A 27,357-nucleotide genomic window follows, 5' to 3' on the forward strand; every position below is an offset into this window, starting at 1 on the left:
TAAATTGATGAGCTGAGCTTATCCTTAGGATACAGTCTTTCTCTCTCCTCCCCCCCCCAACATTTCTCACAGGAGGAATCAAAATAGCTTCCAAAAATTAAAATGTCTTTAACCCCTTAAACACACAGACTCCGAATGGGGTTGCCTGTGAAGAGGGAAGGAAGACCACGGTTCAGTCTCTCCTTTGCTTCAAACTTGCTAGGTGACGTTCTCCTCACTGCACATTTAAAAGCACACGCCGTGTTTCTTATTTCCTTATTGCATTCTTATTCCACCTCTCTCCCAGGGAGTTCAAGGTTGGGTGTGCGAGGTTCCCCATTCCTCATTCATTCTCCACAACAACCCTGTGCGGTAGGATAGGCTCAGAGAAGGCGTCTGAGGGTTTTGGACCAGAATCTTTCCAGCCCTTCTCGGGGATTGAACCTGGAGAGGTTCTGCATGCCAAGAAGATGCTCCAGCCCTGAACAACGGCCTTGGGACGCAGCATCCATCCTAAGCCTCTGCGGGGATCACTCTCCTCCTGGTCCTGAATGGGGTGGCTGTGCCCCTGAAGGACCAGGTGCGCAGCCTGGGAGTCATTTTGGACTCACAGCTGTCCATGGAGGCGCAGGTCAGTTCTGTGTCCAGGGCAGCTGTCTACCAGCTTCATCTGGTACGCAGGATGAGACCCTTCCTGCCTGCAGACTGTCTCGCCAGAGTGGTGCATGCTCTGGTTATCTCCCGCTTGGACTACTGCAATGCGCTCTACGTGGGGCTACCTTTGAAGGTGACCCGGAAACTACAACTAATCCAGAATGCAGCAGCTAGACTGGTGACTGGGAGCGGCCGCCGGAACCACATAACACCAGTCTTGAAAGACCTACATTGGCTCCCAGTACGTTTCCGAGCACAATTCAAACTGTTGGTGTTGACCTTTAAAGCCCTAAACGGCCTCGGCCCAGCATACCCAAAAGAGCGTCTCCACCCCCATCGTTCTGCCCGGATGCTGAGGTCCAGCGCCGAGGGCCTTCTGGCGGTTCCCTCACTGCGAGAAGCAAAGCTACAGGGAACCAGGCAGAGGGCCTTCTCGGTAGTGGCACCCACCCTGTGGAACCCTGTGGAAATAAACAACTATCTGACATTCAGAAGACATCTGAAGGCAGCCCTGTTCAGGGAAGTTTTTAATGTATGACATTTTAATGTATTTTAAATCTTTGTTGGAAGCCGCCCAGAGCGGCTGGGGAAACCCAGCCAGATGGGCGGAGTACAAATAAAAAAATATTATGATTATGATTACTCCTGTGGAGGCTTGAGAGGCAAGCTGCACGCCCGCCAGCCATATGGTTGACAGGGCACAGCCGGCGGGCGTGCAGGGAAAGGGGAGGCCGCCAGCAAAGCTGTGCAGTTCCCCCACTCGCTGGGGCTCCCCTGAGAGGCCAGCGCCAGTAAGCCCAACAAGAACGATGGCTCTGTTTCCCCACTTGGCCCTGTATGGGAGAAGGCGTTCTCTCAGGTCACCTGGTCCCAGGTTGTCGCTCTACCTGTCCTGCGCATCTCTTACCTCTACGAAGAAAGCAATGGTGGTCGGCTTGAGTTTCTTGCTGCCTTTGCTGAGCAGAGAGAACATCACGTCCAAGATTCTCATGGTCTCGGGGCAAGCAAAGTGCAGCATGGCTCTGGAAGACAAAGGGGGAAGGAGCCATGTTGGTTCAAGGAAGGAGGGTAACGCCACCCCTGCGAGGCGGCCGCAGCTGAATAATGCAGCACCCCTCTTGTAGTGATATTGGGAAATCTCAGTTTGGTTCATGTAGAAGAGGAGCATGCTGGGAGAACCAGACTGTAGAATGTTGGGAATGCATAGGTGCCGACTCCATGGGGCCTGAGGGGGGCCCGAGCCCCCTCAAAAAATTGTTTGGGGGGGCTCTGCCCCCCAATAATTTAAGAAAATTATTAGTTATATTATGCTTTGTAAAATCACAAAATTATGTTGGTATTTTTTATTTTCCTTGTTTGACGATAGTTACCTTTTAAAATACATTCAGTAATGAGTTAAAACAAAGCCACTCCCGATCTAGAGAGGGGGTGGGGTTGCGGGCTCTCGACCCATCCACAATCCCGTGAGAAGCGGTGATTCCCCCTAGCTCATTAATATTCACCGCCCACGGCGGCAGCCAATCGACTGCTGCAAAGGGCGGGCCCTCACAGGTTCACTTAAGGTCGGGGCAGCCCGGGGCTCGCCCCTTTCGTTCCCCCAGCAGCAGCGGTTTGGAGGTCTTGGGCCCCCCCAATATTTTTTATAAGTCGGTATGGGCCCCCGCCCCGCCCCCAATATTTTTTATAAGTCGGCGCCCCTGTGGGAATGCATATCTGGGTCTCAATTACAGTACAGACTTCTGACTTTAAAAGTGTGAGCAGGGTTATCTCTTTCCCTTGATAAGAATAAAGTTTCTAGCTGATTTGTGGTTTTGACACCTGGGTGTCTGGGACGTAGATTCAGTATGAGACTGTTAACTGGCTAATTTACAACTCAAAGAATTTGGTCTGTCTCTGGGAATGCTTTAATCTTCAAGGCCCTTTTGATAAACAGAATTCAGCTAACAAGCCTGGGTTATTGTTCCTCCACGTAACCATTGGCAAATTGCTAATTAATCCAAAGAACTGATTGGTTTCTAAGTTTGAATCCATGTGGGTTCAAGAAGGATAAAACCTGAGGAAACTAAGATGCAAATTGCAGCAGACCATCTTGCCAATGGTCTGAAGCTCAACATCAAAAAAGTGAAGATCATGGCCACTGGTCCCATCACCTCCTGACAAATAGAAGGGGAAGAAATGGAGGTAGTGAGAGATTTTACTTTCTTGGGCTCCATGATCACTGCAGATGATGACAGCAGTCACAAAATTAAAAGACGCCTGCTTCTTGGGGGGAAAGCGATGACAAACCTAGACAGCATCTTAAAAAGCAGAGACATCACCTTGCCAACAAAGGTCCGTATAGTTAAAGCTATGGTTTTCCCAGTAGTGATGTATGGAAGTGAGAGCTGGACCATAAAGAAGGCTGATCGCCGAAGAATGGATGCTTTTGAATTCTGGTGCTGGAGGAGACTCTGGAGAGTCCCATGGACTGCAAGAAGATCAAACCGATCCATTCTGAAGGAAATCAGCCCTGAGTGCTCACTGGAAGGACAGATCCTGAAGCTGAGTCTCTAAGACTTTGGCCACCTCATGAGAAGAGAAGACTCCCTGTTCTCTCGCTGTGATTATTAAAGTTTCTAACTGGTAAGAAGACTCCTTTTCTTTTGTTTGCTTATCTACTGCCCCCCCCGGGGGGGGTGTGGAGCCGATTCCCTGAAACCTGACACCAGCCTTCTGGGCCCAGGGCCTAGGCTCCCTTGGAGAAGAGCTGTGATGGTTTTCAAAACGGCAGAGCCAGCGTGGCAGTCTGGGTGCTGGCGGGTGCCTCTCCTTGGCCAGGGGCGAAGTTGGCGGAACAGCAGGGCCCTCACCTTGCCAGCAGCGTGGCCCCCTGGAGCACTTCCCTGGCACTCTGCAGCATGCTCCAGCCCCGCGTCCTCTCCATGAACGTGACCTCGTAGCGGCAGCCAGTGCGAATCAGGAGCAACTTGAGGGCCTCCACTGAAAAGCTAAGCCAAGAGGACGGCCTGGTTACATAAGGACATAAGTGACGCTCTGCAGGATCAGGCCATGAGGATGCTCAGCCAGATAGGCAGATTTGGCCTGACGCAGCAGGCTCTTCTTAACGGTCTTAACTGTTTTTATACCTGCAATTGTTTTGTGCATGTCTTTATTGCATTGTGAAATCGCCTTGACATAATTCATAGCAAGCAACACATAAATGTTGTTGTTGTTGTTGTTGTTGATAATAATAATAATAGTCTGGGTAGAAATGGAGAATAATGTAAGAACATAAGGATTTGCTGGATCCAGCCAATGGCCCATCTAATCTAGTACAGTGGTACCTCAGGATGTGAACGGGATCTGTTCCGGAGCCCCCTTCGCATCCTGAACATAACGTAAGATGCGACAGTGCGTCTGCACGTGCGCGGGTCGCGTTTCGCCGCTTCCACGCATGTGCGTGTTGTCATTTTGACCGTCTGCGCATGCGCGAGGTGTGAAACCCAGAGATAACGTGCTCTATTACTTCCGGGTCGCAGTGGAGCGCAACCTGAACATGCTCAACCTGAGGTATGACTGTATCCTTTTCCCACAGCGGCCAACCAGATCCCTGTGGGAAACCCGCAAGCAGGATTCGAACACAAGAGCAACAAGAGGGCAGAGCAGAGCCATCCTGGCTAATAGCCCCCCAAAGCCCTCCATGCATTTGTCTAATCCTCTTTGAAAGTCATCCAGGTTGTTGGTCATCACTGCCTCCTGTGGGAGTTAACTATGTGCTGCATGAACAAGTGCTTTTAACTGTCCTGAATTTTCCAACATACAGATGTTTACAAGTTCTAGCGTTCTCTCCTTGTCACCCACTAGCAGAGGACCCGGGTCAGGCCTCAGACTATGGGTGCCCAGCGACACAGGTGCCTGGCTTATATTTTAACACTTGTGTGTGTTGAGAGATCAAGGCAATGCCTGGGTAAACAGGCCTGTCTTCGAAAGCCGGCGGTATGCCAATGCAGATGGATGCCTCTCTTATTTCACCAGGGAGCATGTTCCATAACCATGGGGCTACCAGTGAAAAAGCCCAGCTCTGTGTTATACAAAATGGATAGCTATCAGACTGCGGAGAGACTAACCAGGTTACATTTCTTAATCTTTTTTAAAAATATATCTTTTATTAAGTTCTTCTATTATGCATTTTAGAATATTCATTTAAGCAACCTTAAAATATCAATGACTTCCTTCCTTCTCTTTCCATGGTTCGTTTTACATAACACAAATCCCTGCATATTTTACATAAACTAAACCAGTGTTCCCCAACCTTGGGCCTCCAGCTGTTTTTGGACTACAATTCCCATCATCCTTGACCACTGGTCTTGCTAGCGAGGGATGATGGGAGTTGTAGTCCAAAAACAGCTGGAGGCCCAAGGTTGGGGAACACTGAACTAAACCATTCAGTATTCCATTATTACATCCATGAAAACTTGTTTACACTGTTGAATTTATCTTAACGCTGCCCACGTTTTCAAACATACACAATTTCCACCCATATAGTCAATAAATGCTTTCCAGTCTTCTCTGAATGTATGTTCTTCTTGTTCTCTTATTCTATAGATTAAGTCTTTAAGCTGCGCATATTCTGTCAGCTTATGTTGCCATTCTTCTTTGGTTGGGACCTTGCTCGTTTTCAATTTTGGGGCTAACGAAACATGGGCTGTGGTAGTGGCATAAATAAATAGTCTTTTTTGACAACTGGGAATTTCAGTCTGAATTATCCCCAACAAAAAAGACTGGTTTTTTTTGGGAAAGTACTTTTAAACATCATTTTTTTCAATTTGTTTTAGATTATTTCCCAATACTCTTTTAACCTTTTCAGGTTAAAAGGCGACATTTGCTAATCTGAATGTTAGAATTCCTGCTCCGTGATTGCAGTCATGGGATTTTTGTCCTTCACATGGCATGGCATGTTTTGACTCCACAGCGTGGGAAGTGATGGAGGCAGGATGTTTGTGTTCCTGTGTTCCGTGAAGTGGGACTATTGTCCTTTGTTCTTTCTCTCTTTGCTGTCTGATGCTAGAGAGAGAGGGAGCCATGTTGCAGTGCTCCATGTGTGTTTATACGTAAATAAAGTAGATTAGCCAAAATGCTGAGTTGCTGAGGTCTGTTACACAAAGCTGTGCAAACTCTGCGGATCCCTAAGTGTGCCAGTGTCGGTTGGCATCGGTCACTGTGATTTTTGGCTGAAGAAAGCTTTGGAAGGTCCTGAACGATCAACCAGGAGGGAGCGAACATGCCAGTTGGGCATGTGTCTCTGCCAGGGTCCTACTCGAGTGTAGGCTGAACTCCTGACACTGAATGCCCTCGCCAGGCAACCAAGGTACCCACCTCGCGAGGTTTTCCCCACGACCACATTGCTTCCGGAGGAAATTCATATCCGGCAGAGCTTCGGCCTGGTTGCTGAAGTAGAGTTCGATGAGCAGAGCGGTCAGAAGGTCTGGATAAAGTCTCTGGATGGTGTCTTTAGATTCAGGCACCGAGATCACTTCGTAGAGAGCCTGAGTGATCTGATTGGGGAGGAGAGAAAACAGTGGGTGGGGAGGCTTTGAGGACAATTCTCTTGTGTCTTTTTAAAATACAGTCATACCTCAGGTTATAGACACTTTCAGGTTGCATTTTTTCAGGTTATGGACCCGCCCAAACTCAGAAGTACCGGAACGGGTTACTTCCGGGTTTTGGCGGTCGCGCATGTGCAGAAGCGCTAAATCGTGCTTTGTGCATGCACAGAAGAACTGAATTGCAACCTGCACATGCGCAGACGCGGCACTGCGGGTTGCGGATGCTGCGGGTTGCGAACGTGCCTCCTGCACGGATCATGTTCGCAACCCGAGCATCCACTGTAGTTTTTTATTTATATTTTTCAAATTTATGCATTTCATTAGTTTTACAATCAATTTAACATTTCCAAACTTTGACTTCTTTCCCCCTCTTTCTGCAGTTGCTTAATTTAATTTTTTAATATCTTCTGCATACCCAACTTGCTCATTTATCCATCTGCTTTAAATATATACTCTTATGAAACTGCAGGTTATTACATTAATCCCGTCCATGTTTTTATCTGTTTACAATTTATCTGTAAAGATTCAATAAACAATTTCCATTCTTTTATAAGACGTTTGTTATCTTGGTTTCTTATTCTTCCAGTACGTTTTGCCATCTCTGCATATTCCATGTGTTTTTGTATCAATTCTTCCTTTATTGGGACTTCTGCATATTCCATTTTGGGGCAAGTGAAAATTCTTGCTGCTGTAATAACATACCTGAATAAGTTTCTATACAATCTGGGTGGTTCTGTCCCTATAATTCCCCAAAGGAAAGCTTCTGGGTTTTTAATCGAAGTTATTTTGAACACCCTTTTCAATTCATTATATATCATTTCCCAATAAGCTTTAACCTTACTACAAGACCACAACATATGATAAAAAGAACCTTCTTTCTCTTTACATTTGCAGCACTTGTTTGATTGAAATTTATACATTTTTGCCAGTTTACTTGGATTCAGGCACCGAGATGAGCTCGTAGAGAGCCTGTGTGATCTGAAAGTGAATCCGTGAGGACAAATCTCTCTTGTGTCAGGGACCTTGGTGCGAAAGATGCGACGCCTTCAATTTAAGAAGTCCAGGAATCTGTTTCTTGACTAAATGGGGCACCCAGTCCTTCCACACAAGATGTGCCTCCTGGTTACCACCGCCTCCCTTTCTTCAATTCAGCAGTATTAATTTATTTTGATTTATAAACTGCTTGATCAAAAATCTCTCCAATCGGTTTGCAAATAAAACGGGAGACGAAACGTGACTAAAACCCACAGTCCAATGAAAAACAGTGTATAAGATCATCATTGAACAAACACACACAAACATATAAACAAATGCTTTGACAGGCAGCTTCCTGAGTTAGAATCATAGAACTGTAGAGTTGCAAGAGACCCGCCCAGGGGTCATCTAGTCCAACCCCTTGAAATGCACAAATTGTCACTAAATATAAAATAAGCTTAAGAAATGAACACTCGCAGCTAAACAAAATATATACAGAACCACTGTCATTAAAAGCAAACACAAAAATAATAAATATTTAAAAACAGATGTAAGTAATAAAATTATATGCCTCGATTGGCTTGCTGGAAAAATAAATCCTTTTGAGCAGGCAATCTAAAGCAATCTAGCGAGGGTGGCTGCCTAATATTCTTAGTGTAACTGAGGGCAGTCCTTTAGTTAAAAAATGGGGAACTGGGAACTTTTGCCAATCACCCAGAGATCTGCCAATCAGATCCCAATCTTCATTCTGCCCAGGTCAGCTCAGACGGTGGCAAGAGGAGAACGGGGCCTTTTTGGTATTGGCTCCCTGCTTATGGAACACTCTCCCCAGGGAGGCTTGCCTGGCACCGTCATTATATAGCATTACATGCCAGGGAAAAACCTTTCTTGTTAACCAGGCCTTTGGCTTTTAACTATTGATAGCCTTTTAGAGCGGGTGATGTTCAGAGAGACCCGTAGCTCTGCTATCTCCAAAGATATGGCAAGACTCACGGCAATAGAGGCTGCGGAGGTCTGCAGCTCAGTGCTGTGGTGGTCCTGAAGCCTGGCCAGCAAATTCTCCATCAGCTGCTCCTCCACGACTTCCTCGGTAGAGAGGGACTGCCACAACTCGGACGAATTGCTGCAAAGGGCCAAAAGAGGATGGAGCAACATCAACGGCTGAGGGCCTCTGAAACGTGTCTCGTCGTTTTGACAAATTAAAAAATAAGGTACAAGATTGGCTTCATTATTATCAAATAAGGGAGGTTTATAACCTGGATAAGAAAATTGGCTTTCAGGTGGAAAAATCAAAATTGGAAACAGAATTGTTAGATCCTAAAACTAAGAATTTGTCAAGAATGTATAACTTGCTGTTGAAATGGAATACACAGGATGAAATGGTTAAATCTGTTATGATCAAATGGGCACAAGATGTTGGACATAACATTATGATGGCTGACTGGGAAAAGTTATGGACCACGGGTATGAAGTTTACGGCATGTAATGCCTTAAGAGAGAATATAATGAAAATGATTTACAGGTGGTACTTGACACCAGTCAAGCTTGCAAAAATTTATCATTTGCCCGACAACAAATGTTGGAAATGTAAAGAGGTTGAAGGTACATTCTTTCACCTTTGGTGGACATGCCCAAAGATTAAGACCTTCTGGGAGATGATCTATAATGAAATGAAAAAGGTATTTAAATATACCTTCCAGAAGAAACCAGAGGCCTTTCTCTTGGGCATGGTCGGCCAATTGGTGCGAAAGGAGGATAGAACTTTTTTTATGTACGCCACAACAGCAGCAAGAATACTCATCGCAAAGTATTGGAAAACACTTGGGAAGAATGGCAGACAAAGCTGATGGACTATATGGAACTGGCTGAGATGACTGGCAGAATCCGAGACCAAGGAGAAGAGTCGGTGGAAGAAGAGTGGAAGAAATTTAAAGTTTATCTTCAGAAATATTGTAAAATTAAGGAATGTTAGAAAGATGTTGGGGGAAAAAATTATGTGGTTTTAGCAGAAAGGATATAAAGGATTAAGTAAAAATGAATTGGTGAAAGAGAGAAGGTAAAATTATAATATGTTAAGATAAATTATTAAGATAAAAACAAAGTTGGAAGGATTTGCTGGAATATTTAATTGAATTAGAACACAAAAATGGGAGGCGTGAGGAAGTCAAGGAAATAAGTGAATGCAAGTAAGTGAGTTAAAGGTTTAACTTGTTTTTTGTTTTTTATTTCTTTTTTATTTTTTCTGTTTTTTGATTTTTTTCCCTTATATGTATTGTTTTTTCTTTTCCTTGATTGTTTTCTTTTCTTTTTTTGCTCTGTAACCTTTAAAATCTTAATAAAAAATTTATTTTAAAAAAAATGAAACGTGTCTCGTCGTCCCACTCTGCTCTGCCTTGGTCGGACCCCCAACCTGGAGTCCTGTGTCCAGTTCTGGGCACCACAATTTAAGAAGGATGCTGAGAAGCTGGAAGGTGGGCAGAGGAGGGCGACCAAGATGATCAGGGGTCTGGAAACCAAGCCTGATGAGGAACGGTTGAAGGAGTTGGGTATGTTTAGCCTGGGAAAGAGGAGACTGAGAGGAGATAGGATAGCCATCTTCAACTACCAACAGGGGTGTCACACAGAAGAGGGAGTGTTAAAGTTTGTGGGTCGTAAATCCGTTGACCCACGGAGTCTGCTGCAATGGCACTGCAATAAATCTGATTTATTGGCACTCCGAGAAACTTCAATGGCGCCCACACGCTTTCACTCGCGCGCTGCCTCTCTTCTCAGTTGTCGGATTGTGGCAGAATTCACAAGCAGCGTAAAATGGCTTTGTCTGTGTCTGCGTGGTGTCTACGATAACTCAGCTCGACACCAGTGCTTCTAATCTATCACTCTTTATTTAGGTAAAGGTAAAGGGACCCCTGACCATTAGGTCCAGTCGTGACTGACTCTGGGGTTGCGGCGCTCATCTCGCTTTATTGGCCGAGGGAGCCGGCGTACAGCTTCCGGGTCATGTGGCCAGCAGGACTAAGCCGCTTCTGGCGAACCAGAGCAGCGCACGGAAATGCCGTTTACCTTCCTGCCGGAGCAGTACGTATTTATCTACTTGCACCTTGACATGCTTTCGAACTGCTAGGTTGGCAGGAGCTGGGACTGAGCAATGGGAGCTCACCCCGTCGCAGGGATTTGAACCACCGACCTTCTGATCGGCAAGTCCTAGGCTCTGTGGTTTAACCCACAGCGCCACCCGCGTCCCTTATCACTCTTTATTTAGAAGCATACAAAAACAGAAAAGAAAAACCTACCGAATCTAGCTGCACGCTTGCAGCTTTTTGTCTCTAACAAAAATGAAACTACCTTGCTCACATTCTCAGACAGACTGCTCTCAGCAGCCCCTAGAGAGCACAGATCAAAGGAAAATGCCTGGGTCATTTGGGCAATGCACCCAGTGAATAAAAACGCTTCCAGAGAGCCAGTGTGGTATAGTGGTTAAGAGCAGTAGTCTCGTAATCTGGGGAACCGGGTTCGCGTCTCCGCTCCTCCACCTGCAGCTGCTGGGTGACCTTGGGCCAGTCACACTTCTCTGAAGTCTCTCAGCCCCACTCACCTCACAGAGAGTTTGTTGTGGGGGAGGAAGGGAAAGGAGCTTTGAGATTCCTGAAGGGAAATGAAAGGCAGGATATCAAATCCAAACTCCTCCTCTTCTTCTTCTTCTTCTTCTTCTTCTTCTTCTTCTTCTTCTTGTTTTTCTGCTGCTCCGGAGGGGAGGACCTGAAGCAATGACTTCAAGTTACAAGGAAGGAGATTCTGATTATTAGGAAGAACTTTCTGACAGTCAGAGCTGTTAGACAGTGGAACAGTCTCCCTCGTGAGGTTGTGGACTCTCCCTCATTGGAAGTGTTTAGACAAAGCTTGGATGGCTGCGTGTCAGGGGTTCTGTAGCTGTGATTCCTGCACTGCAAAGGAGCTGGACTGGATTTATGGAAAATGCACCCGGAAGACAAAATGTATCAAGGAGTTTAGTGGTCTGATACGGACTCCTTCCTGCCTCTGTTCCTTCCCCACTCCCTCGCTCTCAGGGCCGGATTTATGTATAAGTGAAACAAACTATAGCTTAGGGGCCCACTCTCTTGGCCCCCCCCCCAAGATTTTAAAGGAAAAAAACCCTGGATGTACATTTCCAAAAAGGGACGCGGATGGCTCTGTGGGTTAAACCACAGAATCTAGAACTTGCCGATCAGAAGGTCGGCAGTTTGAATCCCCGCAACAGGGTGAGCTCCCGTTGCTCGGTCCCTGCTCCTGCCAGCCTAGCAGTTCAAAAGCACGTCAAAGTGTGAATACATAAATAGGTACTGCTCTGGCGGGAAGGTAAACGGTATTTCCATGTGCTGCTCTGGTTCGCCAGAAGCGGTTTAGTCCTGCTGGCCACATGACCAGGAAGCTGTACGCCGGCTTCCTCGGCCAGTAAAGTGAGATGAGTGCCGCAACCCCAGAGTCGGCCACGACTGGACCTGATGTTCAGGGGTCCCTTTACCTTTACCTTTACATTTCCAAAATATAAGATAAAAAACAAATAAAATAAAACCTACACACAGCAGCAGTGTTTTGTGTTGTGTAGGCTTTTGAATTATGGTGCTGGAGGAGACTCTTGAGAGTCCCATGGACTGCAAGAAGATCAAACCTATCCATTCTTAAGGAAATCAGCCCTGAGTGCTCACTGGAAGGACAGATCCTGAAGCTGAGGCGCCAATACTTTGGCCACCTCAGGAGAAGAGAAGACTCCCTGGAAAAGACCCTGATGCTGGGAAAGATGGAGGCCACAAGGAGAAGGGGACGACAGAGGACGAGATGGTGGGACAGTGTTCTCGAAGCTAACAGCATGAGTTTGCCAGCACTACCAGCAATGCGGGAGGCAGTGGAAGACAGGAGTGCCTGGCGTGCTTTGGTCCATGGGGTCACGAAGAGTCGGACACGACTAAATGACTCCTATGATTTAAGTCAGGCATAGGCAAACTCGGCCCTCCAGATGTTTTGGGACTACAACTCCCATCATCCCTAGCTAACAGGACCAGTGGCCAGGGATGATGGAAGTTGTAGTCCCAAAAACATCTGGAGGACCGAGTTTGCCTATGCCTGACATAAGCAGTGGGTCCTGCCTGCTCGCCTGCTCCCTAAAATATCACCTAAAATATCCCACCCTCCCGCCCTATAAGGTTCTCGTTCCTTGACCTTGCTATGGACCTTGGTTGGTCGCCGTTGAGGGGCCTGGTAGGAATTTTTCCACTTGGCAAATTCGCACCAGCCACTTGGTTTTCGCCTGCCTTATAGCAAATCATCACAACTTTCTGGGTATTGGCGGTTAGGCATTGGTATTGCTCCGTAGATGGAAGAGGGGAGGTAGCGCCATCACCTGGCCCACATATTGAAGGGCAGTCCGGTAAAGGATTCCGGGGGCGTGGCCCTGTCCGAAGCATAGGGAGGTGAGGGCCTAAGGCACGCCCGCTATTGGTGACCCCGGGGGAGTTCCTAGTTGATGTGCATCAGCAGGACTCCCCCTACTGGTGGTTAACCCTTCAAGTGGATGGGCTGAAGTTGGATATAGTCAGTTAGAACCAATGCCTAAGCCAATACTGCTCATCCCTGTAACCAATAAAGTTGTGGCCTTTTTTAGCCCATTAACCTTAATAAGTGTGTCATGTGTCATTATTTCCACCTTGGGGGGGCGGGAACTCGCCACGCAATACATCCAATCTGAAACCAAACTGTACCTGGAAATGCCCCTGAAGATTGAACCCAAGACCTTCGTCAAAGTAGGTGCCTGGACTGAGCTATGGTTGCACCTGATGAACATAGGAAATTGTCTTCTTCTCAGTCTGACCACCGATCCATCTAGCTGAGTACCATCCATGCTAAAAACCAGAGGCACCAGGATTTCCCATGTGGACAGAGACTTGCTGCCTAGGGTTCGGTTCTCAAGGGAGAAACGCGAGGAACTTGTTACCTGTCTGGTGGGAAGGAATGCTCCAGGAGGCTGGAGATGACTGTGTCCAAGTGCTCAGTCCTGCCTGCCAGCAAGCCCACCAGCTTCATCACCAGCCTCCTTGCGCTGGGCTGGTGGATCAGGTCCAGGCGGCTGCAGATCCCGTCCACAATGTCCGAGACCTGGAAGGGGAAAGGGGTTGGGAGGTAGGAGGGCAGGAAGGAAGAGGAAGGAGGAAGGGGAGATGGGGAAGGAGAAAGAAGAAGGAGGAGATGGAGGAGAAGGAGAGGGGGGGAGGAGGAAGGAGGAGAAGGAGAGGGAGAAGCAGGAGGAGGAAGGAGGAGATGGAGATGGGGAAGGAGGAGGAAGAAGGAAAAGATGGAGGAGAAGGAGAGGGGGGAGGAGGAGGAAGGAGGAGAAGGAGAGGGAGAAGCAGGAGGAAGGAGGAGATGGAGGAGAAGGAGAGGGGGAGGAGGAGGAAGGAGGTGAAGGAGAGGGAGAAGCAGGAGGAGGAAGGAGGAGATGGAGATGGGGAAGGAGGAGGAAGAAGGAAAAGATGGAGGAGAAGGAGAGGGGGGAGGAGGAGGAAGGAGGAGAAGGAGATGGGGCAGGAGGAAGGAGAAGGAGATGCAGGAGAAGGAGAGGGGGAAGGCGGAGTAAGGAGAAGGAGGAAGGTGAAGGAGGAGAAAAAGTGAAGGAGGAGGAGGAGAAGGAGAAGGAGAAGACCTTCAGCCAGAGTCTTGAGTGATGGGCAGGTCTCTTTAGGTTGTAGTCACCCAGTGGAGTGGCTATTGTGAAGTTCAGAAAAGCTCAGCCCCGCTGCAGGAAGGACTCAGGGGTACAGTGTGAGGGGGAGACACATTTTTTTAGGGGGCACTGTGCATTTGCCAAAGCGACGTAGGGCTGGCGTTGCTCCTGCAGTGGCGGTGGCAGCGAGGATTGGGCTGGAGCTGTGAGCTCCGTTCACCCTCTGTGCCCCGGGCCCCGGCAAGCAACGCTACGCCACTGCAAGGACTCCCCACCTGCCAAATCAGCATCCTCAGGACGCCCACCTGCTGCCTCAGACCTGCCCCACCTTCTCTATCTCGGCGCCACAGTGCCTTGCCATGCTGGCAAGGAGCCCCTCTGTGGTGGCGCAGCACTGGGTGGTGCACTGCACCGTCAAGCCATCCAAAGCGGTCAGGATGAAGTCGGTCTTCTCTCTCGGGCTGAAGTAGACGCCAAAGACCTGGAGCACAAGGGGAGGGAGGGAGGAACGCTGTTGGAGTGTGGCTGGCAGGGACGGGTTGTGCAGAGATGCCCCTGCTTTTTCATTTTCTTAAAATAAATTCTATTAGCAGAAAACCATGGATAGAAAAGCCACCTCTATTGGTCTGTCACATCCCCCCCAACTGTATTACCTGGGTTATGAAGGCTCCCTAAAGACGTTAAAGCAAAGATTATGGGATAATGCACACTGTGACTTGCCATCTCGGTCACACGCAGTCTGTAGTCCGCTGGCAGTAGGAGCACAATATGGGCATGTCTTTAAGTTAGCATCTTACATTAAAAACCTGACAGTACCAAACTGTTGAAGGCTTTTCACCAAAGCCAGACTAAACGTCTTTCCTTCTGCAGTGTTGAGAGGAGTTCCCTACCAGGACAGACTTCGCTCGTGTGCTCAAGACATCGATTCCATAAAATATATTTTGTTGCACTGTGAAAAATATGAGCAAGCCACGGCTGAACTGATACTACCCTTGCTGGTACCTTTTCCGGGAAAATCAGAGGCTCACTATGTCAGGTTCCTATTAGAAGACCAGACAAATGCTAGAACATTAGCAGTGGCCAAGTTTTTATCGGTGGTTGCAAGAACCAATGATCCTTATATTCTGAACGAACCTCTTGTTTAACATGGATGTATGAATTATGTATTGCTTTGTAACGATTTGTTGGGTCTCTGGACCGTAATAAAGGTTGATGATGATAAATTCTATTAAGGCTTGCAGAGAAAAAATTGAAGCTTAATATATTTTCCCTTATTTTAAACCAAACCAAGACTTTAGATAAAAAACTTTAGATACCGTAAGGACACACAAGAAAGGGGGGGGGGGGGAGAACTAGAGAAAGAAAAAGGAATATTAAAAAAAAATAGGAAAGAGTTTAAAAGAGGAAGATAGAAAAATAAGAATCAGAAAATAAAGAATTTCTGATTGATCTGTCCGCTATGTAAAAACAATATTCACTTCCAACAAAGCCGTTTTCTATCAACAAATCCTGAAATATCCTCAAATCCAGATATCATTATTTCTTTTTCAAGCAAAAAGTCCTTGAGAGGTTTCCCTTCTTTAAGAAACATTAGCAGTGACTTCTCTCCGATTAAACATGTCAATTTTGCCATCTCAGCTAAGAGGTGAGCCTTTTTTCCCCATCCAGGATGGCCAGAACAGTGGGAAACTTATGTAAAAAGGTGAAAAGCTTCTGGGAGATGATATATAATGAGATGAAAAAAATGTTGAAATATACATTTCTAAAGAAACTAGAAGCATTCTTATTGGGCATTGTAGAGAGTGGTATAAATAGAAAAGAATGTAAGCTCTTTTTATATGCAACAATGTCAGCAAGAACATTATTGGCCCAAAAATGGAAGCAAGAAGAATTACCGACGAAAGAAGAATGGAGGACGAAATTAATGGACTATGCAGAACTGGATAAACTAACAGGAAGGATTCGAAATCGGCGGGACCAGAAATTCACAGAAGACTGGAGTAAATTTACGGATTATTTGAAAAGAATTTGTGAAGATCAGACGACGTTTGTAGGTTTGCAATAAGTTTTGTGAGGAGTATCATTGGAATTATTGCAAAAATGGATAAAGGGGGGAATGATTCGCTAAGATATTTAAAAGTAATATAAATTTAAGAAATGCATAAGAAGTGGTTAAAACAGTGGATCATCACAGGTGCTGATGGAAGTCCCAAAAAATTGTATAGGTGACAAAGTTTTGTGGTACGATTTATATGTTAAAATTAATAAAAAATATTTTATATATATATATATATATATATATATATATATATATATATATATATGCAGGTTTTGGTGCATTCCTGTACCCGTGAAAATCTACGAAAGCAAATATATATATATATATATATAAAAGGTGGGAAACTTAATATCCCAACCTGAAAGTAACCAAGGGGATTCATGGAGCCACGGATATTGTAGTGAGCAATATCCAGGCATAAATTTGTCCAGGGATAATGCCCACCCCCCAGTTGTGTCCTCCCAGTTACCTCTGCAACTCTGGAGGGGTTTTTGAGAAACACGGACGGATTCCAAGATTCCAAGAACTCCTTGTGCTTGCGCTTGATGGCTTCCGTGTGGACGTTCTTCTCGTCCAGCCTCGCAACTGACACACCCCGGAAATTTAAAAAAACAAGAACACACCCGTCAGTTTCAGGGCAGCGCGGTGTAGTGGTTAGAGCAGGGGTTAGGGTGCAAATCCTTGCTCAGCCATGAAGCTCGCTGGGTGAGAGTCGCTGCCTTCTCAGCCTAACCCACCTCACAAGGTTGTTGTGCGGAGCAAATGGGGAGGACTAAAATCACAGGGAAAGGTGGGGCATAAATATAATAAATATAATATGATATAATAATAATAATAATAATAATAATAATAATAATAATAATAATAATAATAATAATAATTTATACCCTGCTCTTCCCAGTTCAAAAACCGGGCTCAGGGCGGCTAACAACAAATTTAAAATACTTCATTGTAAAAGCAGCATAAAATACAGTATAAAAACATGATTAACAATAAAATTCAAAATTCAGAAATCAATTTAGGGGAAATAAGCATTAGATAATCCCCAGGGCTAGCTGGCTGAATTGGTCCTACTTGGGCCAGCGAGGAGGCCATGGGAGAATTAGCTGTGGGGTCTCAGAGCTGGTAATCTTCATCAAAGGGGAGGGAAATAAAAGATCAGCCTGAATTCAAATTAAAGGCCAGGCGGAATAGCTCTGTCTTACAGGCCCGGTGAAAGAAGGTTAAATCCTGGTCCCCTGGGACAGAGCGTTCCACCAGGTCGGAGCCATCACTGAGAAGGCCCTGGCCCTGGTGGAGGATAGTCTGGCTTCCTTAGGGACCGGGACCTCTAAACTATGGTTATTCATGGACCTTAAGGTCCTCTGCGGGGCAGACCAGGAGAGGCGGTGCCGTAAGGAGATGAATATTTCTATACACAATGGGGACCTACCTATTGGGCATATTAATTAGGTGCACAAAGTTCCTGGGAAGCTATACTAATCTCACATTTATTTATTTTGAGGATTTATAAGCCGTTTGATCAGAAAAGCTGTCCAGGTAAAATCCGCACTCCAAATGTACACATCATAATTAAAGATGAATAATTATGCTAGAAACATTCTTGTTTAGGCAAACCTACCCAGATGCTTCAAAAGCCGGTGTGAATTTTTAGCTGCCTTTATTTAACTTTTTGTGTGTTTTAAGGTAATGTGATTTTTCTTGCTTTTTAAGAAATCTTTCTGTAATCCGCTTGATATTTTTTTAATCAAGCGGTATATAAATCTTATGGAATGGAATCAGTAAGTAAATATAGCAATGAAACAAACAACGACACAGCTTTCCAAAGACATCTTTATATCAGGAAGTTTTTAATGCCTGATGTTTTGTTGTGTTTTTGTGTAATCTGTTGGAAGCTGACCAGAGTGACTGCTTGCAGATGGGTGGGGAATAATAATAATAATAATAATAATAATAATAATAATAATAATAATAATAATAGATGGTGATGATGATGATGATAAACATAATAATAAACATAATAATAAACATAATAATAAATGATGGTGATAATAACAACAACAACAACAACAACAACAACAACAACAACAATAAATGATGGTAATAATAATAATAATAATAATAGATGGTGATAATAATAAACATAATAATAAACGATGGTAATAATAATAATAATAATAATAAACAATGGTGATAATAATAATAAACAATGGTAATAATAATAATAAAAATGATGGTGATAATAATAATAATAATGAAAAACAATGATGATGATGATGATGATAATAATAATAATAATTGGTGATAATAATAATAATAATAATAATAATAATAATAATAATAATAATAATAGATGGTGATAAAGCCACTCCCGAATTTAGGAGGGGGGGTGTTGCGGGTTCACGACCCCGCCCATACTCTTGCGGGGCTGGCGCCAGCCCCGCAGAATCAGGGGATTCCCATTACTATAATAATTATTGTTCTGGTTTTATGTTGCTAACCACCTTGAGATCTACAGATGAAGGGCAGTAAATAATAATAATAATAATAATAATAATAATAATAATAATAATAATTAGTGATGGTGATAACAATAACAACAACAACAATAACAATAATTATTATTGTCACCATTACCATCTTCTATTATTATTATTATTATTATTATTATTATTATTATTATTATTTACTGCCCTTCATCTGTAGGCTGCATCTTAATGTTTTAATGTTGTATTTTATGTGAGGAGAACCTGAGCTTACAGGGTTAAACAGCACAGAGTGTGAGTCCTGCCCCTGACTCTGTGTCACTTCTGAGAGTCTCAGTCCTTTGTTCTATTCTGCTTTCGTTCCTGTCCGGGACAGGCATGCATGCACGATGTTCCGTGACTGTGGATAATTCTGCTGTAAATAAACTGCTTTTACCTTTTAGTAACAGTGTGAGAGTCTGATTTACACACAGAAGACAGAGGCTTATTTTCTGACCGCTGCTAGACTCTCTTTTGCTCAGAGCTTTGGTATGCGTTTGAAGGCCTGCTGCCGTGGAAGCGCTCTGAGCTATAAATCACCTAAGATTTTAATCTTGTTTTTAAATTGTATTTTAATCAACCTGTTTTTATTATTGGTTGTTAGCCACCCTGAGCCCGGTCTTGGCTGGAGAGGGCAGGGTATAAATAAAATTTGTTGTTGTTATTGTTGTTGTTGTTGTTGTTGTTGTTGTTGTTGTTGTTGTTATATCAGCTCAGGGTGGTTTGCAACATAAAATCACAATATAAAAAACACAATAAAAATAAGAACAAAAACAAACCAATAACCCCCCCCTCTCGCCGGGGTCTGACATCCTTCCCAGTGGTTCTGAGCTGGCCACCCTATGGCCATTGGTTCACCCTGCCTCATGGGTGAGCCGGCCCTGGGATGAAAGGGAAAAGGAAGGAGGATGTGTTGCCTGCAAGGACTGGCAGCCGTTCTCCAAAGATTTCAGGCAGGAGATGACAGGGACTGAACCTGGGACCTTCTGCTTGCGAGGCAGAGGCTCTGCCGCTGAGCTATGGCCCCCTCGCACTCTGCACATGCTCAAGGATGGCTTCGCTGCCCGTTTCTTACTTTTCTGGCCAAGAACGATTGCCAGGAGGAGGTGGACACTCTTGGCTGCCTTGGAGCTGATGGACTTGACGGCGTCTCCGCAGCAGATCCCCAGCACCGCGACGAGGTGGCCCAGCCGGGAGAATTTGGACAGTGTCTGGCGGAGGAAAGGGGGCACAGCAGTGCTTTAAAAAAAAATTTTTTTTTGGAAATTTTATTTACAACATAACATAAAACCCCCACTCCCCTAATACAGAAATCCACCCTCATTAAACGCGAACATGACATACAATAAGCATAACATAAGGTAAAGGTAAAGGTACCCCTGCCCGTACGGGCCAGTCTTGCCAGACTCTAGGGTTGTGCGCTCATCTCACTCTATAGGCCAGGAGCCAGCGCTGTCCGCATACACTTCCGGGTCACGTGGCATCTGGCGAGCCAGCACCAGCGCAGCACACGGAACGCCGTTTACCTTCCCGCTGCAAAGCGGTCCCTATTTATCTACTTGCACCCGGAGGTGCTTTCAAACTGCTAGGTTGGCAGGCACTGGGACCGAACGACGGGAGCGCACCCCGCTGCGGGGATTCAAACTGCCGACCATGCGATCGGCAAGTCCTAGACGCTGAGGTTTTACCCACAGTGCCACCCGCGCTGTGCATAACATACAACAATACAAACCACCAAATAAAAGACTTCCTGTATCCTGTATCTGGCCTCCTTATTTACTTCTTATAAGCTGTTTCCTTTATGAATAATTATTAAGATTTTTCTAATTATAACTTAAATATCCACAAAGTCTCCTGCAGACATTAATCGAAACAAGTCCAGGTATGTATTTGAGGGCACTGTTTTGTGAAGTGTTCTCTGCATTTCCCCCATGCTTTTTGAAACTCTTGTCTAGTGTGATCTCTAATTGCCTCTGTTAATCTAGCCAGGCTGTGTTATGAGGAAAGCTTGCAGCATTTGGAACTTTAGAGCAGGCATCCCCAAACTCGGCCCTCCAGCTGTTTTGGGACTACAACTCATAGCTGTCAACCGTCCCTTAATTGGAGGGACAGTCCCTTATCCCAGCGCCACGTCCCGCTGCTGTCCCTTATTGATAGATGTCCCTTAAATGATGTCCCTTAAATTTCAAAGGAAGCAGCTCCTCTCCCTCCCTCCCTGCTGGCCAGGGAGGAGGGAGACTCCAACTGTGTTGCTTGGCTGTCCGGCCCACCCCCCTCCGGCCTCCTCTCACCAGCCTCGGCCCCCGGGAACCCCTCCCTGCCGGGACTGGTGGGAGCCTCGGGCCCTTCCGCCGCCATCCTCCTTGCGGCTGCCGAACTGAGCATCTCTGCCTGGGGCCTCCCCTCTGCCCGTCACCGCCGCTCCCGCTAGGCCGTTCTGCAGCTGTGCCGCCGAAGGACCCGAATGAGATGGGCAGCCTGGCATGGTCTATGAATTGCTGAGGAGCCTTGAGAGGAGAGCGAGGGCAACCATAGAGAAAGCAGTTCAGAGAGAGGAGGAGGAAGAGAAGGAGGTGGAGGCGAGGCGTGGGCGTGGGCAGGTGTTCCAAGGGCTACAAGGGAAGGACCGCAAAATAGATTTGTAGTGGTAGACTAGCATAGATAGTCTGATCTGCGGATTTACCTTGGGTGCTATTTCCCCCCCCCCTCTTCCTCCCACCCTACCTGATGGAACTGAGAGCTGCAGATGGAGCATGAGAGAAAAGATACAGAACTGCAGCATCATCTTCATAGCTTGGACTTCATTTTGCGCGAAAAGTGGTGGCTGCTTGTAGTTATTTAATTGCAGTGTTTCATCAGCTGGTGTCTTGAGCAGCAAACTCTGGAAACGAAGGGCTAAAAACCGGCGCTGCTCTCCCAAATTATCTGGTCCCTTTTAACTTCATACTTCTGCTGGTTGACTAAAATCCCTTATTTTGGCTGCTGATCCCTTATTTTCGAGGCTGCTGGTCCCTTATTTTCAAATCAGTAAGTTGACAGCTATGCTACAACTCCCATCATCCCTGACCAGCTAGGGCTGAGTGGAGTTGTAGTCCCAAAATATCTGGAAGGCCGAGTTTGGGGATGCCTGCTTTAGAGGAAAGTTTGATGGATAGCTCAGTTGGTTATTTCACAGTCTACTCACATCCAGCTGTAATTTGCTGGCCACAAAGTTGAGCAGCGACGCACTGGTCCAGATAGCCCTCTCTCGCAGGTCGGCCTCCGAGGACTGTAGCCAAGGAGCCATCAGCTGTTGGGGAGGGAAAACGCAACAGAGAGAGAAAAAATTCTGCAGCCATCTGGTCTATTCACTTGTCTTCCCAAAGTACCAGAAAGTGCAGAGCACTCTAGCGTCAGTGTCCATGAGAAACATGTAACGTACATTTTGAATGTGTGCCCATAAACATTATCTAGGTGGAGCAGACACTGCATATACAGTGGACACGTGGGTTGTGATTCGGTGCTTCTGCACATGTGCAAAGCGCGATTTAGCGCTTCTGCGAATGCATGACCACCAAAACCTGGAAGTAACGGTGCTTCCGGGTTTTGGCTGTCCGTAACCTGAAAAAACGCAACCTGAAGCGTCTGTAACCCAAGGTTACTATATAAAATATATAGAGGTTGAGCAGGAACTCCCACTTAGCCACCAACCAAACCCATGGGCAGTAAGATGGAATCCTGACAGTCTGAAGATACTGTCCATGGAGGCACAGGTCAATTCTGTCTCCAGGGCAGCTGTCTCTCAGCTCCATCTGGTATGCAGGCTGAGACCCTCCCTGCCCGCGGACTGTCTCACCAGAGTGGTGCATGCTCTGGTCATCTCTCGTTTTGACTACTGCAATGCGCTCTATGTGGGTCTACCTTTGAAGGTGACCTGGAAACTGCAACTAATCCAGAATGCAGCTGCTAGACTGGGGACTGGGAGCGGCCACCGAGACCACATAACACTGAGCCTGAAAGACCTGGCTCCCAGTACGTTTCTGAGCACAATTCAAAGTGTTGGTGTTGACCTTGAAAGCCCTAAACGGCCTCGGCCCAGTATACCCAAAAGAGCATCTCCACCCCCATCGTCCAGCCCAGACATTGAGGTCCCGCTCTGAGGACCTTCTGGCAGTTTCTTCCTTGTGAGAAGTGAGGTTACAGGGAACCAGGCAGAGGGCCTTCTCGGTGGTGGCACCCGCCCTGTGGAACACCCTCCCGGCAGATGTCAAAGAGAACTACTACCAGACTTTTAGAAGACATCTGAAGGCAGCCCTGTTTAGGGAAGCTTTTAATGTTTAACAGACCACTGTATTTTAATACTTTGTTGGAAGCCGCCCAGAGTGGCTGGGGAAACCCAGCCAGATGGGCGGGGTATAAATAATAAATTATTATTATTATTACTCCTTTCCTCTTACCTGCAAGATCCTCTCCAGCTCCGAAGGAATTGGGTTTTCCACCATCAGCTGCTGGAGCATCTCACTGAAGGTCTGGTATGTTCTGATGAAGAGATTCTGGAGGAGCGGGGAGGAATGTTGAAGGAGACCAATTCACTAAGGGCCCAGGAAAGGATGACCTTGGAAACTAGGAGAGCTGAATGCCTTGCCTAGATTACTGCTCAGGACCACAAGGGTCATCTAGTTGAAGCCTTTGTGTGATGCGGCAGCTAAAAAAGCCAATGCAATTCTGGGCTGCATCATTAGGAGTATAGCATCTAGATCAAGGGAAGTAATAGTGCCACTGTATTCTGCTCTGGTCAGACCTCACCTGGAGTACTGTGTCCAGTTCTGGGCACCACAGCTCAAGAAGGACACTGACAAACTGGAACGTGTCCAGAGGAGGGCAACCAAAATGGTCAAAGGCCTGGAAACGATGCCTTATGAGGAACGGCTAAGGGAGCTGGGCATGTTTAGCCTGGAGAAGAGGAGGTTAAGGGGTGATATGATAGCCATGTTCAAATATATAAAAGGATGTCACATAGAGGAGGGAGAAAGGTTGTTTTCTGCTGCTCCAGAGAAGCGGACACGGAGCAATGGATCCAAACTACAAGAAAGAAGATTCCACCTAAACATTAGGAAGAACTTCCTGACAGTAAGAGCTGTTTGACAGTGGAATTTGCTGCCAAGGAGTGTGGTGGAGTCTCCTTCTTTGGAGGTCTTTAAGCAGAGGCTTGACAACCATCTGTCAGGAGTGCTCTGATGGTGTTTCCTGCTTGGCAGGGGGTTGGACTCGATGGCCCTGGTGGTCTCTTCCAACTCTATGATTCTATGATTCTAACCCCGTCCCTGCAATGCAGGAATCTTTTGCCCAATGTGCGGCTTGAACCCATGACCGATGAAATGAAGAGTTTCGTGCCCTACTGGCTGAGCTGGAAGTGTAGATTAGTTCCTTGTCAGGATCCAAGTCACAAACTTCCCACTGGAGCAGTGTGGGAACAGAGATGATAGATAGATAGATCTGTAACATTACAATTTGTGGACATTCGATGAAGCTGAACATTGGAAGATTCAGGAAAGACAAAAGTAAGCATTTCTTCAGGCAGCACACATAATGCCAGAATAGCTCAGCTGGTTACCAACACGGTGCTGAGAACGCCAAGGTTGCAGGTTCGATCTCCGTATGGGACAGCTGCATATTCCTGCATTGCAGCGGGTTGGACTAGATGACCCTCGGATCCCTTCCAACTCTACAATTCTATGATTCTATGATGGAATATTGGGCTGGCTGGGCTGATGAGCTCCAGGATCTGGGGGGATTCCCATACATGAAACCCCTTCTTTATATCACGGCTGCATAAAAAGTCCACTAAACCAGGGTGGCTAAGCAGTTTGTTCGACTGCAACTCCCATCATCCCTAGCCAGCACGTCCAGTGGTCAAGGTTGATGGGAACTGGAGTCCAGCAATATCTGAAGTGCCACAGGTTAACTGTCAAACTGCATTTCTTGGTACAGATAGTATTGATATGATGTGCAGATATCTTTCCTATTCTACTTAATTCAAGAGGGTTCTGGAAGCTTCTCTGTGTGAAAGAAACAAGCAGAAGGTTCATCATGATGTTTGGGTTATTCCTTCCGAGAAGCTGAGTACAGTGGGCTTAAACTGGTTCTGTTATCTCTTTCTGACAAACTCATGTTGGCTATAAAAGTAAGGCCAGAAGGAGACTGGGTTTCACTTTCTCTTTCTATCTGCCTTTCTGGTGTGGTGTTCTGTACACAGTATGCTTAGTATTAAGGTTTAGACTTGTTGTAAGTTCCTCTGCGGGACGCGGGTGGCGCTGTGGATTAAACCACAGAGCCTAGGGCTTGCCGATCAGAAGGTCGGCGGTTCGAATCCCCGCCACGGGGTGAGCTCCCGTTGCTCGGTCCCTGCTCCTGCCAACCTAGCAGTTCAAAAGCACGTCAAAGTGCAAGTAGATAAATAGGTACCACTCTGGCAGGAAGGTAAACGGCATTTCCGTGTGCTGCTCTGGTTCGCCAGAAGCAGCTTAGTCATGCTGGCCACATGACCCGGAAGCTGTACGCCGGCTCCCTCTGCCAATAAAGCGAGATGAGCGCCGCAACCCGAGAGTCGTCTGCGACTGGACCTAATGGTCAGGGGTCCCTTTACCTTAAGTTACTCTGCAGTTCTATGATTTTATGATAGTTGAACTTTCTGACTCGCTGCCATAGGCTACAGGAGGGAAGAAGGCTCTTGTGCTTGCAGGATCCCCATTGAAGCATCTGGTTGGCCACTGAGATGACAGGATGCTGGACTAGATGGGCCATTGGCCTGATCCAGCAGCCTCTCCTTATGTTCTAAGCCAGAGAGGAAGACAAAACTACCTTTGCGTACTGGGCATTGGCAGAATTGGCCGCTCCTTCCTCTTGTCCCGTCTTCTGGGGTGAAAGTGCAAAGACGCTCTTGAAAAAGGTGCGGAGCAATATTCCCTTCTTGTAGGACCCCATCGTTTTTGTGACGTTCGCCTTGCTGGTGGAAGAAACGGGAGTCAGAGAATGGCATTTTGCCAGCTGGGGATGAGGCGAGATGGAGTCTAAAAATTCGGGTGGGCGTTTGGCTGGGGAATGACTCACTCGTGTTACTTTTAAGATTTCAACCCAGTCTTTTGACCTATGATCTCACGGATTGACCCTTTCGTTTTTCTTCAAATCTGTCATTTTAGGACAATAATACAGAAATACCTACCTTGGCTCCCAGTACATTTCCAAGCACAATTCCAAGTGTTGGTGCTGACCTTGAAAGCCCAAACGGCCTCGGCCTAGCATGCCCGAAAGAGCATCTCCACCCCCATCATTCTGCCCAGACGCTGAGGTCCACCTCCAAGAGCCTTCTGGCGGTTCCCTCCCTGCAAGAAGTGAGGTTGCAGGGAACCAGGCAGAGGGCCTTCTCGGTGGTGGCTCCTGCCCTGTGGAACACCCTCCCTTCAGATGTCAAGGAAATAAACAACTATCTGACTTTTAGAAAACATCTGAAGACAGCCCTGCTTGGGGAAGTTTTTAATGTATGATGTTTTATTGTGCTTTTAGTGTTCTGTTGGGAGCCGCCCAGTGTGGCTGGGGAAACCGAGCCAGATGGGTGGGGTATAAATAATAAATTACAGTAGTACCTCGGGTTAAGAACTTAATTCATTCTGGAGGTCTCTTTTTAACCTGAAACTGTTCTTAACCTGAGGTACCACTTTAGGTAATGGGGCCTCCCGCTGCCGCCACGGGATTTCTTTTCTCATGCTGAAGCAAAGTTCTTAACCCAAGGTACTATTTCTGGGTTAGCGGGGTCTGTAACCTGAAGCGTCTGTAACCTGAAGCGTCTGTAACCCAAGGTACCAAGGTACCACTGTATTATTATAGAAACAATGAAGGATTGCAACTGATTAGTTAGTTAGTTAGTTAGTTAGTTACCGTATTTTTCGTTCTATAAGACGCACCAGACCATAAGATGCACCTAGTTTTTGGAGGAAGAAAACAAGAAAAAAAATATTCTGAATCTCAGAAGCCAGAACAGCAAGAGGGATCGCTGCGCAGTGAAAGTAGCGATCCCTCTTGCTGTTCTGGCTTCTGGGATAGCTGCACAGCCTGCATTCGCTCCATAAGACGCACACACATTTCCCCTTACTTTTTAGGAGGGAAAAAGTGAGTCTTATAAAGCAAAAAATACGGTAGTTAGTTAGCATACATAGTTGCTGGACTTTTTTTTCCAGCCAGAAATCACCAGAAGTCAATTCCGGCACCTCTCAGGTGGGCGCCATTATAAGAGAACAAGGGAAGCGTTCATGGCGAGTTCTGACATCCCTTTTTTCCTAGAAAAAGGAACTGCAGAGTCCTGAGCAACAGGGTAACACAGAAGGGCCTTAAAAGATCTCATCTACCATTAAAAGCCCAAGAGAGCAGGGTAGGCAGTGCCTGGTCCCAAAAGGATGGTAGAGATGTGACCAAGCAAACTTCTCAGCAGAGAGTTTTCAACCATTTGGGTGCCACCAAGGAGAAGGCCCTCTTCTCCAGCAGCTTCCTGCTAGACCTCAGAAGGCAGGGAAATTAGAAGACAGGTCTCTGAAGAACATATTTAATGAGGGATAGGTTCAAGTGGAAGAAAATGACCCTTTAGATAGTGCTGGGCCTAGCCTTCACCAATGTGGCAGCCTACTAATGTTTTGGACTACAATTCCCACGATTCCTGGCCATTGGCTATGATTGCTGGGGCTGATAGGAGTTGGAGGCCCAAGGGTATCTGGAGGGCGCCATGTTATATCTCCTTCTAATCTATGAGGCACCACTTCGTTTGAAACCCTCGGCCACAAGTGTAAAACAGATTCCTTTTGCACAGCGGAAAGCTTCAACGCAGTTGCCACAGCGGGT

At 46.3% G+C, this 27,357-nt stretch overlaps 1 protein-coding gene across 8 annotated transcripts in view; it reads right to left on the minus strand.

Moving 5' to 3' along the window:
• The window catches only part of LOC310843244 (maestro heat-like repeat-containing protein family member 7), a 62,811-nt gene that overhangs the window by 16,776 nt on the left and 18,678 nt on the right, over nucleotides 1-27,357 (minus strand). For 4 of the 8 annotated variants that reach the window (XM_083736215.1, XM_083736214.1, XM_083736220.1 and 1 more), the window contains 12 exons: nucleotides 25,330-25,474; nucleotides 22,926-23,021; nucleotides 21,674-21,778; nucleotides 19,565-19,728; nucleotides 16,434-16,549; nucleotides 14,211-14,386; nucleotides 13,180-13,340; nucleotides 12,947-13,018; nucleotides 8,187-8,316; nucleotides 5,989-6,167; nucleotides 3,483-3,620; nucleotides 1,541-1,655 (listed from right to left, as the gene is read on the minus strand). In XM_083736215.1, coding sequence (XP_083592341.1) covers nucleotides 1,541-1,655; nucleotides 3,483-3,620; nucleotides 5,989-6,167; nucleotides 8,187-8,316; nucleotides 12,947-13,018; nucleotides 13,180-13,340; nucleotides 14,211-14,386; nucleotides 16,434-16,549; nucleotides 19,565-19,728; nucleotides 21,674-21,778; nucleotides 22,926-23,021; nucleotides 25,330-25,474 — 1,597 coding nt within the window. The remainder of the gene's footprint in view (nucleotides 1-1,540; nucleotides 1,656-3,482; nucleotides 3,621-5,988; nucleotides 6,168-8,186; nucleotides 8,317-12,946; nucleotides 13,019-13,179; nucleotides 13,341-14,210; nucleotides 14,387-16,433; nucleotides 16,550-19,564; nucleotides 19,729-21,673; nucleotides 21,779-22,925; nucleotides 23,022-25,329; nucleotides 25,475-27,357) is intronic. The other 4 variants (XM_083736216.1, XM_083736219.1, XM_083736218.1 and 1 more) reach the window with 4 other exon arrangements.

This window comes from Podarcis gaigeae (genome assembly GCF_964106915.1).
Source record: "Podarcis gaigeae genome assembly, chromosome: 4".
Lineage (NCBI taxonomy): Eukaryota > Metazoa > Chordata > Lepidosauria > Squamata > Lacertidae > Podarcis > Podarcis gaigeae.